The 15,552-nt window shown below is 56.1% G+C and overlaps 1 protein-coding gene across 1 annotated transcript in view; it reads right to left on the minus strand.

The window, feature by feature from the left end:
* Positions 1-5,665: 5,665 nt before the first annotated feature.
* Positions 5,666-15,552, minus strand: part of SIL1 (SIL1 nucleotide exchange factor) — a 210,462-nt gene continuing 200,575 nt past the window's right edge. The window contains exons 8-10 of the mRNA XM_021701868.1: positions 10,446-10,542; positions 9,829-9,993; positions 5,666-6,189 (exon numbers count right to left, since the gene is read on the minus strand). Of these exons, the coding sequence (XP_021557543.1) occupies positions 5,833-6,189; positions 9,829-9,993; positions 10,446-10,542 (619 nt within the window). The 3' untranslated portion in view covers positions 5,666-5,832. The remainder of the gene's footprint in view (positions 6,190-9,828; positions 9,994-10,445; positions 10,543-15,552) is intronic.

A 15,552-nucleotide genomic window follows, 5' to 3' on the forward strand; every position in this document is an offset into this window, starting at 1 on the left:
TGAAGTTTGATTTTTGTTATAGGTTTTTATGTGGTTTCCTTGTATCAGGTTGACAAAATTCCCTTCTATCCCTAATTTGCTGAGAGTTTTCATTATGAACGGATATTGAATTTTGTCACTTTTTTTCTGCATCTATTGAGATGAACATGTGGCTTTTTCTTCTTTAGTCTGTTAATCTGGGGAATTGTGCTGAACTAGCCTTGCATTCCCAGGGTAAACCCCTGCTGTATTCGATTTGCTAATATATTCTGTTGACAAGTTCTGCACTGAGGATTTTAGTAGAGACCTTAGGAAAATCTAAAGTCCTTAACGCTGCCTGTAAGATCTCCCCTCCCCAGTGATCCCTGACCTTATGGAATGAGTTTGGGAGTGGATTCTTCTATTTTCAGGAACAGACTGTAGAACTGGTATTGTGTGATAGAATTTGCCAGGGAAACTGAGTCTGAAGATTTCTTGTGGGAAGGTTTTAAACCAATCCTGCATTATGCCGGTGGGCCTGATGTAATCACAGGGGCCTTAAAGTGGAAAAGGGAGGCAGGAGAGAAGGTCAGAGTGGTGTCACATGAGAAGCTGAGTGGCTTTTGCTGGTTTTGAAGATGGAGGACAGGGCCACAAGCCAAGGAATGCAGGCAGCCTCCAGGTGCTGAAAAGGCAAGGCAACGGATCCTACCCAGTGCCTCGAGGAAGGAATGCAGCCCGGCCGACGACTCTGGACTCTGGGTTTTGGCCCATGAGAACAGTGTCTGACTTCTGAGCTACAGAACTACGGTAGAGCAAATCTGAGTTGTTTTAAGGTATGAAGTTCGTGGTCATTTATTAGAGCAGCAGTGGCAAACTAATACAATGAAAGACAGTATTTTCAAGGAACTCGTCCATCATTTCTTCTGAGTTGTCAAATTTATGGACCTAGCATTGTTTGTAGTGCTCAATCATTATCCTCTTAACGCTTGCAGGGTCTGCAGTGATATCCTCTTTTTAATTCCCGAGATGGGTAATTTGTGTCTTTTTCAAAGAACCACCTTGCATTTCCTTGATTTTCTCTAACTTTGCGGTCTTCAGTTTCATTGGTTTCTGCCCCTTTATTATGTCCTTTTCTTCTGTTTTGGTTTACAAGAAGCTCTTCTGTTGCTCTTCTTCTGCTGGTTTTTAAAAATTACTTTTGCTTTGGGGTGCCTGGGTGGCTCAGTCGTTAAGCGTCTGCCTTCGGCTCGGGTCATGATCCCAGGGTCGTGGGATCGAGCCCCGCCTCGGACTCCCTGCCCGGTGGGGAGCCTGCTTCTCCCTCTCCCACTCCCCCTGCTTGTGTTCCCTCTCTCGCTGTGTCTCTCTCTGTCAAATAAATAAATAAAATCTTTAAAAAAAAAAATTACTTTTGCTTTTTTAATATGTCATTTAATTTTAAGTTTGTGGAATTTGATTTTGACAGGAGCTGTGTCGAACAAGCAGCTCACAGCACCTCGGACACCCGTATGGCGCACGCTCCTCACAGGTGGCCTCTCCCCTGGGCCGCAGATTGGCTCTGGCTGCCAAGTCGGCGTCCCTGGCTTGAATGGCCAACTCAGTATGGACGGGGCCAGGTCCCAGTATTCCCCTGCTTTTCTGCCTTCCCACTTCTGAATGGGAAGCCAGCCCCAGAGTGAGGCTTCATTCACCCTTGACCCCTCTCCTCTCAGCCACATGCCGTCCGCGAGCACGTCCTCTCAGCTCTACCTTGGGAACACATCTGGGTCCGAGCGCTTTGCACCGCCTTCTCTCTCATCGCCTCGGATCAAACCACATCAACTCCCACCTGGCTCTGCAGCAGACACAGCGCTGGGCCCCCTGCCACTGTCCCTGCCCGTGCTGCCTGTGTTCACCACGCAACAAGAGTGATCCCGTTAAAGTGTCAGTCCTGTTAGGCCTCTCCTCGGCCCCTAGCTCTCCAGCGCACCACTGCGAAGAGAAAGCTCAAGTCCCGGCCACAGCTAGCAGGAGCTGCCCTCCTGTGCTCGCTCTTCTCTCCGTACTGGGACTCCTGTCTCTGCTCTCTCTCTGGTCTACAAAGCACCGCCCCGGACCCCCACAGGGCTCACTGCTTTGCCTCCTTCTGTTCACACTGCATCTCCTCAGAGAAGCCTTCCCTGACCACTAGGTCCAAAAAGGGAGCCCCTAACACTCTCTCCCCTTGTACTTTATTTTCCTTGGCATTCACTGCTTGAATGCTATTAAATGCCATTTTTCTCAGCATTCGCGTACTTGGCCTGGTGCGCCCCTCCCGCCACTGTTCTTCTGACCACCTCCTGCCCTAGAACAGGACCTGGTGGATGCAATTGTACTAAATCAGGATGAAAGAGTGAGCAAATGACTTCGCAGCAGCCAGGACAGTGCCTACAAGCCAGCCCTCGCTTCCCCTCCATCAGGACAAGGGCACGTTCCTTAGCAAGGCTGACGAGGTGCTAGACAAAGTGGTCCCCTCGACCCCTGTGGCTCCATGTGGCCCCTTGGCCCCTCACCCCATCACTTCTTTCAGTTCTACTGAACATGTGGGTTCCTCCATCGGACCGCTCTCCCTCAGCACAGGTCTTCCTCTATCTTCTTGGGCCTGAAACCCTTTCCCTACCTCAGCTGGCTTGCTCTCCACGTGTCCTTCAGGTCTCAGCTTGGCTATCACTGGCCTCCTCTGACCACCCCCTCAGCTCCAACTGACCGAGGCCTCCCCCACCAGAGTACATGTCACACCGCTGCCGCCTCCCCCACCAGAGCGTGAGCTCCCTGACGGCAGGGCTTGTGACTTACCAACCTCAGAACCCTGGGACCTAACCGAGTAAGTGTTCAACAAACACAGTCTGAATGAGAGAATAAATGAACAAGTGAATTAATGAAAACCAAGTCTGCTGAGGGGTGGGGTGGGGACGGCAGACGACCACGCCACTCCCCATCCCTGTCCTCCTCCCACAGAGAGGGCCTCATTCAGCCTTGCTGAGGAGCAGGGAAGCAATAATCATCCGGGGTCTAGAGGGTGTCAGCCAGTCAGAGTTCTCTGTCCTGTCCTTGCCGTAAGGCCCCAGGACATGACAAGGGTGGGAGAAGTGGAGAGTAGCCTCTAGGGCCTGGCAGGAAGAAGTCACATCACCCTGAGTTCTGGTGGCTACAACCCCCATTACCACTTTCTGCCTGAGCCCAGGTCCTACTTCTCGGCCACGGTTTCCAGGATGGCATCCAAAGGGAGGACGGAGAAAGTCTCCTTTTCGCTTGCAGACCATCAGTGATAAACTGGGTGGTGTAACCAGAACCCACAGCCAAGCAGCCTGGGCCTGAGCCCAAAGCCCTGAGTCACACTGCTGCCTTTGTCCAGGAGGTTTTGCTTCAAGGTCCAGAAGGTCAGAGGCTAGTAAGAGGAGTGCAGACCAAACTTCACCCTTCCCTCTGTCTTGTCTGTGTGGATGTGGGGTGGGGAAGAGGGTAGTAGCAGTCAAACCACCCGGCCTGCATGCTCAGCACCACGGCACTGGTACGGCTCCCTCACCACAGCCCCCGCTTGCTCCTTCAGTCCCACTGACACGCCCCCACCCCCACTCCCCACAAAGAGCTCAGGGCCCAACGTCTCCTGTTAGCTTCGTTTCTTTTTTATGATTTTATCCATTCATTTGAGAGCGAGCGAGCGAGCATGAGCAGGGGGAGGGGCAAAGGGAGAGGGAGAGAGAAGCAGGCTCCCCGCTGAGCAGGGAGCCCGATGCGGGGCTCAACCCCCCACAATCGGGATCATGACCTGAGCCGAAGGCAGACGCTCAACCAACTGAGCCACCCAGAGGCCACCCGCCCCCGGCTTTATAGTTAAACACTATTTTGTGCAGCATGCCTGAGGGTGGAGAGATACTGGGGTCCTCAATTAAGCCCCCACTAGTGTTATTCCTTCCATGGGGACCCCTTCCCATATCCCAGATCAGATCCTGGTGGTCAAAGAGGATTCAAAGACTCTGGGGAAGCCCAGCTCCAGCTGCTACCATCCGAGGCCAACACAAGTCCCCCTCCACAGCTCAGCAGGTCCTCACCAGCCCTTGCTCAAAGGTGCAGCTGCTCCCACAACCTCAGAGCTCACCTCTGCCAGGACGAGGCCCATACCAGACTTGTCCCCAACCCGAGCCTTCCTCGTTCCCAGCATGTGCTGGGGCAGCCTTATCACCCACCCCCCTTTCTCAAATTCACCCACAGAGTCTGCTGACACCATCTTTAAAGGGACCTTTGACCTTGACCCTAGCCAGGCCCCAGCACCTCCTTTCTGAACCCTGCCCTGCTTCACCACAGAACAGCTGTTCTGCCATCCATCCTGGTCCTCCCACCCCTGCCTGTCAAATTCAACACTATCACCTTCTGAGCCACATATTCAAGCTTTCCACAGCATGTTGGAACCAAATCCTAGCTCTGCCACTCAAAAGCTGTGTGACCTCAGGGGACCATTCAGCCTCCCTGAGCCATGATTTCCTCATCTGTAAAACATACTCAGAAGGCGACTTAAAAGGTTTTAAAGGCAATGAGGCAGAAAGTACCCAGTACATGGTAGACTTTGGGTCTGATCCCCACGATGCCTGAGCCATGAGGCTTCCTACCCCGGCAAAACAGGTTCCTGCTTCCCTCCTGCCTTCCTGGGGGGTTGTGTGCAGGCGACAGCTCTCTCCCGAGCTTCCTGTGTGTTGTGGCATGAGGTGGGCCTAAGAGGGTGTGAGGCCAAGCCAAGGGACTTTGGGGAAGGAAGCCACCCACTACCCTATGTTTGTGCAGGCCTCAGTTTCCCCCTGAGCTCCGTGAAGCTGAGCTTTCTACAGGCCAGACCAGGAAGGGGAGATTTCTACACAGAGGCCAGGAGGGGCTGCCTAAGCAGCAGGAGTGAGCCTGTGATGCACTGGGAAAGGCTGAAAAACAAACGCACCAGAATCCAAATCAGGAAAGCCCAGGGCCGGGGTTGCCATGGCAACCTGCAGCAGGCTCCAGGCCTGGCACAGGGCCCCTGTGGGGTGGGAGCCGGGACTTGCCGGCTCGGCTGCCCCCGCCTCCGAGGCCACCCCCGCAGTGCACCTCGGTGGACACGGGGGAGGGGCGAGGGCACAGAGGGCCCTGTCAGGCGGGCCTTCTTCCAGTTTCAGGGAGATCACACCTCTCCAAGAGCGAGGCCCACACCCAAGGGTCCTCCGGAGTGCCGCAGGCCACCCCCAATCCTTCCAGCACCCTGCCCCCAGCCTGTAAGCTGCTGGGGCTGACACACAGCCAGGGGCGTCAAAGCTATGTCCGGGGCACAGGGGGCAGCGAGATGATCCCCCAGACCTTCCGTCAGAGCCAGGTGGGGGAAAGAACAAGCAGGGCGCCTGACCCTGCTGTAGTGCTTTATGCATGTTTTCTCACACTTAACGGCACTCCCCTGCGACAGCTGAGAAAACAGGCCCAGGGGAAGGCAAATGACTTGCCAAGGTCACAGAGCTACTGGGTGGGGAAGAGCTGGGTCGCAGCCAGGGTTTTCCAACTCCTGAGCCCAGACCCTTCCCATGGGGCCTATTACTGGATGCCCTGGGCTGATCATCCGCCGTGTCATCAGGGGCTCCTCAGGTGCCTATCTACCCAACCTGGGGGCTCCTAGATACGGTCCCCCAACCACAGGACTGTGTCCAGTCTGCAGAGACCCACAACAGACAACGGCCCTCATGTCTCCATTTAATGGCCAAGCCAGCACTACCCAGATGATGTCCAGGCCCCAGTAGGGAAGTCCTCCCTCCTGGCTGGTGTCCCCTGAAGAGCCCAGCCAAGCTGGTGCCCATCAGCCTCACTAAAGTCCCAGTCCAGTCCCAGTGTTGGGGAGCAGCCTCATCTCAACTCCTTCAGCAAGCTGTTGATGGAGCCCAGCAGTTCCCGGAAGTAGCCCTCATCCTCACCGTCTTGGAGCTCCAGGGCGGCCAGAGCCTGGTACTCAGCCTGCAGGCTGACTAGCGTTCTGCTGAGCTGGGGATCCTGACGGTAGCGGTCCCGGCAGGTGGCCAGGAGGGCGCCCAGCGTCTGCAGCACCTTTTCTCGGGCATCGTGCTCAGGGAGGGCCAGGAGGTGGGTGGTGATCTCGCACCAGCCCTGCTCCCGCAGGCCCGGCAGGAGGTGCACCTGGCGATACTGCTGCAGCTTCTCTGGGGACGTCTCCCATGTCAGCTCGGCCTCCTCCTCAGCAAACATCTGCCGTCCGCACATCCAGGCACCAGGGGTGGGGTTGGGGGACAGAAGACACAGAGCGGTCAGGGCCGCCATTCAGATAGGAAGGCAATGTGGCTGACCCATCTTCCTCCATCCTTCTGGGCCTCAAAGACCCAACATGGGAGAGGGCCAGCTGGATTCACGGCTTCACACGGGCTCCCCCACCCATCCATCCAGAGGTTCATTTGTCTGTCCATCCATCCACTCATCAAAAACAACTGCAATATGCCAGTGAAACCAAGATGGAGACACGATCCCTGCCCTCAAGGAGCTCAGGGTCTAGCAGGAGAATACAAATTAACCGCGTAATTCCTAAGTAGCACAAAAACTTTAGTTCAGCAGTGCACCGTGGGGGCCAACAGTCTGGGTTCAAATTCCTGCTCCACCACTGACAGCCGGACGGCCTTGGGCTGGCACGGTGTCATCTCCTGTGTGACACACAGCCAGTGCCCCGCACACAGCACCCCCAGCAGCGGGAGCTCGGATATCAAGTTAGAGTCACACTGTCTGTACCTCAGAGCACATGAGCTGTACGTACAGCGGCGGCGGCGGCCTCACCTCCGCTAGACCCACCCCCTCAGAAGAGTGAGGGCACAGTGCAGAGAGCAGGATGGCGCTTCCCTGAGTCTGGAGGGCTGCGGGGGAGTTGTCCAAGTGGACAAGGGTGGAGGGTCCACACACAGGGGGGTCGCAACAACAGGCTGAGGCCCACCTCCTTTGTTAAGAATGTAGGCTGTCCTGGTCCGTGGGGAGTGAGGGTCCGGCTAGGCCCAGAGCACACAGAGCCCTGGCTGTGTGTGGCCTTCATGCCAAGGGCCTGGGGAGTTGAGACAAGTTTGGGCAGAAAGTCACAAGCTTGGCCGGTGGCTGTCAAGTACAGAGACCCAGCCTCATCACCATATATGGTGGGAGTCACGGCTGCCAGGCTGCCAGAGGCAGACATGCCTGAAACCTGATGAGTGACCAGCTTCTTCCCAATGTCGGGGGAAGGCTACGCAGAGGTGGAGGGTGAGCAGGGGTGGAGATGTGCTTTACTGGCTGTACTGAATGTACCTGCAAGGAGAAAGAGGAATCTCTGCCCTTACTCCAGGTGAGAACGAGGCTGCCGAGGACAGGGAAGACAAGAGGAAAGCCCAGGCAAAGAGCAGGGGCCACAGAGCACCACCTGATGGCCTTGGGGTCTGTCAGGGCTGGTGGAGGAAGCAGGGACAGGCAGGGATCGGCATCCTGGCACAGAAAAGGACGAGAGGGCTCTGACAGTCCTGTCCTAAGCTACCCCGCGTGCCCCAGCTGCACCTCCGGAACATCCAAGTCCCCACTGCCCTCGGCCTCTACCCCACGTCCACTGCTCCTCACTGCACCAGTCAGCCCCCTGCCTCCCACTCCCGACCTGCCTCCTCCAGCCGGCTGACGGCAGACTGCCGTCCAGCCCCACACCCTGCACAACTGGGCATTTCTGATGTTCGTAACTAATCCCTTCCCAAGGACTTCAAGGCCCTGCAGGGTCCACCCCGACCTGTGCTTGGCCTCGTCCCCACACACGCCCTCACCCATGCACCTGTCACACGAACTGTCCCCCAGAGCCTTTAGGGTGCAGCTTGGAGGCGCACTCCCACCTAACTCCAACTCCACAGTTAACTCACCCCTCAGATCTCACTGCCTCCCCTGACTTGCCAGAACAGGTCAGAGTCTCCCAGTTGTGAGCCTCTGCAGCCCACATGCTCCAGGAGCTACTGTGATGAAAGTCTGCCCCAAAGCACCAGGAGGGCAGGGACTGTGGATCTAGACCAGCACCGGGCAGGACAGACATCCAGTCAACACTCGTGGAAGGAACCAGTGGGTGGGTCACCCGTGTCCCTTCAGCTCCACGGAGGCAGGAATGGATGTGGACTCATGACCAGAGGCCAGCATCTCATCTCTGTAGAAGCAACAATCTGAGAGGTGGGTCCACTCTCCGTGGGAACTCTGCAGTGCAGCTGCTACTTTCCCACGACACCCTCAAGGTGTAGGGCACCTCCAAGGGCACCCTGGCACGCCTCCACCTCACGCAGCTCTGGATCCAGCCCCGGGCTCTTTCTGAGGAACGGCAAGCACAGAGAAGCTCCGGCTGCCTCAAGCACAGTCTGGCTGACACAGTCCTGAGCTCACTGGCTGGCTGAAACTCCTCCACCGTCCTCCCCACCTGCAGAAGGACAGTTATCTCTGTACTCTCTGCACAGAGACACCAGTGTTCCCAGCACCCCGAGCCTCAAGGTGAGCTCCGGGGGCCAGCTGACTCAGGTAGCTCCCCGGTGATACACCAATGCCGTGGCACCTGCCACACCAGGACTGGGGGCAGCAAAGAGACACCGAATTCACCAGAGGAAAGAGGGCAGTTTCTCCTGGGAAACGCCAAGCCGACATGCAGGTCCTGCTCCAGGCTTGCTGGCCTGTTGCCAGGAAGTCAACTGTGCACAGGCCTTATTAACTGGATGTGAGCACCACATGGCTGCCTGCTGTTCTGGGTTTCTGCAGCTCGGAGAGAGAGAAAGAGGGAAAGAGAGAGAGGGAGAGAAGAAGAGAGAGAAGGGGGGAGCGCGAGAGGCGGAGAAAGAAGCAAAGGGAATGAAAGACAAGGCAAGCCCGGAGAGTCAGTGCACACACAACAGCAACTAACAGACAGAGAAGCAGCTCTAGACAACTCTGACCTTCAGGCTGAGGCAGGGGCAGGCAGGTGGGCCCGGGGCCTCTCAGCCTCGGACACTCAGCGGTGGTTCCGGCGGCTGCCCAGCCCTGCTCCCCGAATCCGCAGGCAGCTGTTCTAGGGAGAGTGTGGCCAGAGAGGCAGCTGAGAAAGTTCTGCTAACGCTCTCTGCAGCCGCTGCATTCAGAATCCAGACCTGGCTGGCTGCACTCTCTTCTTAATTAAGACACCTTTCAGGCTCACAAAGACCAAAGTGGGTTGGACTCTCCTGCCAGGTGGCAACAACAGGGTTCCCTGGGCCCCTGGAGGGCGGCCATTCTGAGCCCTTGCCCAGGGCCAAAGCTCCCAGAGGAGGCACCTCCATGTTTCTAGGCTCTAAAGATCTAAGATCTAAATCTCAAAATCTAAACCTAAAAATCTAAAGATCACGTTTCTAGAATCTAAAGATTCAGCATCATTCCAGCCTCTGGCTAATTGGTGTTCCGGCTGCTTCGAGGGCTCCCAGACACAGCTGCTCCGTCCCACCTGCTCCCCATCACCCCACCCTAGGCTTTAGCCAAATGACCTGTCATTCCATGAAGGGCCGATCCTGGCCATTTCTGGCCCTCCATCACGCTGGCAAACTCTGCCCTGCACCCCCCGTCCCCCCCCCCAGCGCCCCCGCCCCTTCCCCTCCTCACCAGACCTCAGGTTTCAGTTTAGCCGTCACTTCCCATGGGACACCCTCCCTGAGGCCTCAGAAATTCTGGGTTCGGGGCCCCAGGGAGGGGCTCCCACAGCCTCCCTGTCTACCCAGCACAGCCTGACACATTTTCTCGGGAGCACCATTAGGAGGATGGAAGGCGGGCTGGAAGAGACGTGGGAGGAGGCCAGGGCCAAAAGGCCAGAAGCAAAACAAAGCAAAGTGACATGGAGGCACCACAGGTCCAGGCACTCACCTTTTCAGTGACCAGGTCATAAAGCAGAGTGACCACGCGCACAGCCAGCACCTCTGTGCCCTTCGCCTGTACCAGGCTCCTCAAGACCTGCAGCCCCCCCAGTTTCAGGAACTGCTGCTGGGCGTAGGGGAAGTGCCGCAGAAGGGAGCACAGCGCAAACAGGACCTGCAGAGGGTAGGAGCCACATGGAGCTGGCCCTGCTCCGGGGCCCAGCAAAGGCAGCCAGAGGTGCCCCCACAACCCCAGCCCAGCCTCCATTCTTCCCGGCCCCACCCGCCCCCCTCAGGTCCAGCTCCACCCCAGAACACAGGTCTGTGAGAGCCAGAAGAGGGGTCAGACACCTCCAACATTGCCCCGTGGGCAGACAGAATCCCACCACAGGAACCCAAAGGGTGGTACCCCAGACTATTATGGGAGCTGAATGTAGGCCTCCAGATGCCTCGGCAAGCGGCCATGCTGCGTGAGGTGAGTGGGACCTCTTCCCCGTATGCCAGCCAGTGGATGGATGACCACTCAGGTCCCCAAGGGTGACAGGGACAGCCTGAAAAGGGACCCTTGCCTTTCAGGCTCCACAGATGAACTAGGGTCTGGACAAGAGGAAGGGAGCAGATACATACCTTCTTCTTTGCAGGGAGAGGCTGCTCTGTAGCCAGGATGACCAGCAGCTTCTGTAGGGCTCCCCCTTCAATGGCCTCTACTTGGACCTTTGGGTTGCTGGAGGGAAAGCACAGGACAGCATGACACTGCACCTCCTCACCAAGGTGGGGGCACGCCACTGTGTTCAGTCCAGGGATCTGAGTAGTTAGGGGGATGATAATGTCCCAGCCATTCCCTGGGGAAAATTAAGGTGCTCAAGGGAGGGTTCCCACTTGGGACAAGCTCGAACTTAGCTAGGTGAACAGGTGAAGGGCTATACGTCCACCTGGGTACAAAGGCCCATGGCCAAAATGACAGGGCCAACAGCTCTCACACTGTCCTACCACCCAGGAGCCAACGGGCTGGAGTGATCTGGGAAGAGAAATCACCTCCACCCTTTTAAGATCTCCTGATGCTAAAGGCGCTACTCAGTGTCCCTCCCACGAAAGCCTTCCTTCACACTCCCCAGGCCTACATTGGTTCTTCCTCCTTCCATCACCCCAGGCAATCACACACTGGGGGGCAATTACTAAAAGGTCTGTTCTCCGAGCATGAGCTCCTCCAGGCCACGTGCTGGGACTTGCTCCTCTTTCCTCACCTGGGTGGAGCACACAGACAACATGTGGTCAATGCTTGTGGGAAAAAGACAGCAAGAACGAAAGAGATCCAATCCAGGCAGCCTCTTAACCTGAGGAGATCTTAAAACAGGAGCAACCTAGGTGCCTCCCCACTGTGAGAGTAGCTGCTGTGATTGCCGCCGTGTTCTCAGCATGTTCTCAGCGCTTAGCACACAGCCTACGCCCTGCGGCCCAGGAAAAGCAGGCCAGAATCAATCAACACACAGTGCACAACCAGGACTGTACCAACCAACACACGGCAACACTGTAACACTCAAAACCTAGAGCTGCCTCTCCAACTCCTCTTCCCATTCTGGGCTGGAGAAAGAGAGAGGAGGTTCAAACATTCAGGCACAACTCTCCTGGACGGAAGCACAGGGGCCTGGCTGGTGAGACCTCCACAGGGCAGGGTGCCAGGCAGGAGACATGTCTGGGAACCTCTTGCTTTCCAAGATCAAATTATGATCAATTAGGGAGGAAGTGACAAGCACAGGGACCTGTGTAGTTAGGCCTTCAAGGGAGGTCAAGGCTCCCTCGCCAGACACTTAAGAGGCCTCAGAGAAGAAAAGCCCGAGGCCAGAAGGAAAGGGAGGGGCCAGACCAGAGGTCACAGAGTGGCTCTCACACTCACCCAGACAGCCCACAAAGGGCACGGAGTCTCTTCTTGGCTCTGGCTGCTTCACCTTAGCAAGGCCACGAGCTCCCTGGGGACCCAAAGAGCACCTGTTCCTCCTAACCCCCAACCTCGGCAAGGGGCCCTCATGGCATCGTGGAGAGTGAAGCAGGGCCTGAGACCCAGAGGAAGTGGGAGGCAGGGAACAAGAGAGTTCACACTGCACTCGCAGGAAAGGGCCTGCCACACAGCAGGTGCTCGGGCCAAGCTGGCCTGATGGCGTGGTGATGGGGCCCGATCCTACCAGGCACCAGCTTCAAGTTTCAAAGAAGACCCAGCACGCTGAGCCAGTTTTCCTGCTCTAAATGGGGGGTGCATGGGTCCCTCTGCATCCTCTCAGCCAGAAAGGACGTGCAGGGTGGGTGCTAGTCTGTCCCACCGCAGCTCCACTGGCGTGTCTCAGGGGCAGCCTGGCAATGGGCCAGGGTCTCTGGGGAAGGGAAGCTGACAGCTCCTCTCCAGACAGGCAGGTCGGCACCGATGCAGGGGGGCCGGGGAGCTTAGCCTCTCCCCTGCCCCCTGCTTCCCCCACTTGAGAAAGGCAGCTGCTTCATCAGAGCGTGAGCTTATCAGGACTGTCTCTGCCATCACGTGGCTGAGGAACACTCACCCGCAACAGGCAGGGTCTTTTCTAGGAAATGAGGACCATGCTGAGAAATTCACACAAACGTCAAAAGCTGCCTCCCAAGGAAGGGGGGCTGCGAGACCCAACCATCACAGGAGCACCATGCGTCATGGGCCCACACAGTGTCAGGGACAAGGTCCTCCAAAGAAAGCATATGGAACTTTGTGCTTGTCTGTGGATCTGCTGAGAACAAGACCTAGAGATGAGATCATCACCTGGCCAACCCCGGAAGACAAGGGGTGTCCTAGGAGATCCACTTGAGCATGCTGGGTACAGGGACCCGCCAGGGCACCACCCAGAGGAGCAGCCCTGTCACGAATAGGAGGCAGTGTTGGGAGACAGGGGAGCTGTGCTCACCCACATCTTACTTGTTAGGCGGGGAGAGAAGGCTCAAACTCCTAAAGGAACCAAAGCACCGACAAGAAACGAACTACCAGGGCCTAAAGGGGAGGGCACATACCGTGTAGGCAAATCCTCAGGATCCTCCAAAGAGGAAGTAAACTGACTGGGAGGAAAGGAAAGACACCAAAAGCCAGTAAGAGATATGGCTTCCTGGGTACTTCTTGTCCCCGGGACCCTGATGTAAGTGACAGAGGGCCATACAGCAGTCTGTCCTAGGAAAGATGTAGAGGCAAGCCGCTGCTAGGCAGCTGCTCAGGGAAGCCCCACATGCAGGACGGGTCTTTGGGGAAGAAGAGCAGCTCTCCAGCACTGAACAAGCCAGGATCCACACAGAGGAGAGAGACCACACCACCAGACTTTACTTAGAAGTTACAGAGGGAATGAACAATATGGAACATTAGGCCAGACCAAGTGGCTCTGAACCTAAGGCCGGTGGGGGTTCTGAGAAAAAACAGGAAGGTCTGGGCTGGAAGAGCCAGGAGGGCTGCACTGGAGAAGAGACACTGCAGGAGGCGGAAGAAGATAGCTTGTGGACAGGAGGAAGGGCAGGTGCTCAGGGAAGAGCATGAGTGTGTATGGAGAGGTGAGACCACTGAATGAACAGCTGCCCTGGAAAGTCATGGAAATGGGGCCAAGAGGTGCAGTTGACAAGTAGGTGCAGATCAGGAGGTCATGCTGCTGATAGTGCCAAGGAGGTCTGCTGGCTGGGAAGGATGATGCAGGACCCAGACCCTGCCCAGCAAGCAGAACCTGCTCCTGCTCCTCCTTCCTCAGCAAATACCAAACCCAAAGTAAAATGAAGAGTTGATGACAAGCTCCTTCAAGCCACACAGAAACCAGAGAGGGCCCAGGAGCAGGACAGTGGCCATGGGGACAGGAGATGAGATGGTGGAACACTGAACCAGGCACAACTTACTAGTCCCAGGTCAGGTCGTCTGTGGCTATGTGGTGTGAGCCTGTATCTGCCCAGCATCCCCTCTGTCCCACCTCCCAGTAATGACACTCTTGCCTCCCTTCCTTTGAGATACTGTTCCCTCTCCCACTCTTTATGATCCTGATGGGGTGGGTCCCAACTCCCAAAGCCACAGAGAAGGGCTTGTGGATTGGGTGCTGATCCACCATGGGTCACCCAGGACTGGGCAACCAGAGCCCTGAGTCTACAATGGAGTCAGGACAAAAAGAAGCTCTTTTCTCCATAAGATAGGCTGCTATCAGCCAGGAGCACCTACAGTCATGACGGCAGTGGCTGGGTCCCACCCCATCCCCAAGGAGAGAAGCTCATTAAGGTAGGACAGAATAGAACTCACACAGAAAGAAACCAGAGGGAAAAAGTGAAAGCCCAGTACTTTGTTACTTGCTGAAATCACTTTCATAAGGCAATAAATCTACTTTTCCACCTGCAGCAGAGTCCTGAAGAACCTGGGTGAGGAGAGCAGGCCCATCGGCTAAACACGGGCCTGTGGCCAAGCGTGGCCTCAGCAGCCCTGGGCCTTTTCACCTGACCAACTTAAAGGAAGGTAAGGTGCCCATGTAAGTCTGGGCCCTACGGCAGACTTCAGTGGCTCCATATACACTTCAGGGGTTCTGTATAATACCCTCTGACAACCGTCTTTCAGTTCTGCCCAGCTGAGGGGCTAAGGAACACAGCAGAGGGAAGGTGGGGAAAATGAGGAAGGTAGAGCTTGTGTTTCCAAATGACACTCAGTCCAGCCAGGTAGGGACAGGTGAGCTGGGCATTCGAGCAATCTGCTGTTGGGGGGGGTGGGGGCGGGCAGGTACCAACATGCTCTCAGAACCTCTCCCTCCCCCAGCAGCTTAGCCTTGGGCTCTGAATGTTCATTACTCTGTGCTCTGGGGGATGAAATGCCCCAAACAGCTGAGTGAGGTTAGGGGATGTACAAGGGCCAGGGCCTGGAGAACCCTTGGGGGGAAGCCTGTGACCAAGGGCTGATGACCTTGGGCAAGTCCCTTCATTTCTATCTCCTCACCTGTGAGGCAGAGCTAAAAATATCTTGTGTTAAAGATATAACAGCTAACGAACGAACGCCAAAATGCAGCCAACTGCAATGTGATGGAAACATTACAATTAGGGTGGGTTTGCTACAGAGATCCCAGACCATATCCTCGAGAACACAGATGTCCCGGGCACGTATATGTTGGCCTCATCTGCCTCCCTGCCTATAGACCCGTGCAGGGGGAGGGGTGGAAAGGTGGTTCTTGCTGGCTGGAAGGTGGGGAGCCTGACAGTTGGGGATTTGAGTGTGTTAAAAGGGCAGGGGCCTGGCTTGCCTCTCAGCGACCTCAGTGATGCTGGTGTGCTCAAAGTCAACAGAAGGATATTAAGGACGTGGCTCGTCTCTGACGAGATAAATGAGACTAAACCTTATTCAGGGGGCTAAGCCGGCTGGACTGAGTAAATACCATTAGGACTTGGATTACTGGGATGTTCACAATCAGCAGGCAAGTCAGCTGTCTGTGTGCAGAGGGATGGCAGCAGCTGCTACTTTGTAAATCTTGGGTGGGGCTGGGGGGGTAGGTCACAGAAATGGAAATGATTACATTTGCAGAAACCAAACAGTTTGGGTCAGGGTGACCGATGTAGGCGATCTGTCAAGGGTCAGAGATCATATTTCAGCTAAGCAAAGCTGAGCAAGTGTTGGGGGGGCAGTCTGAGGGAAGGTGGTTCAGCTGATCCCAGGGTGTACAGCCAAGCCCAGCCATGGGCCCCATGGCAGTGCCACCCACGAGATGCCCTTCTCCCTCTCTGTCAC

The sequence above is a fragment of the Neomonachus schauinslandi genome, chromosome 7 (assembly GCF_002201575.2).
Source record: "Neomonachus schauinslandi chromosome 7, ASM220157v2, whole genome shotgun sequence".
Classification (NCBI taxonomy): domain Eukaryota; kingdom Metazoa; phylum Chordata; class Mammalia; order Carnivora; family Phocidae; genus Neomonachus; species Neomonachus schauinslandi.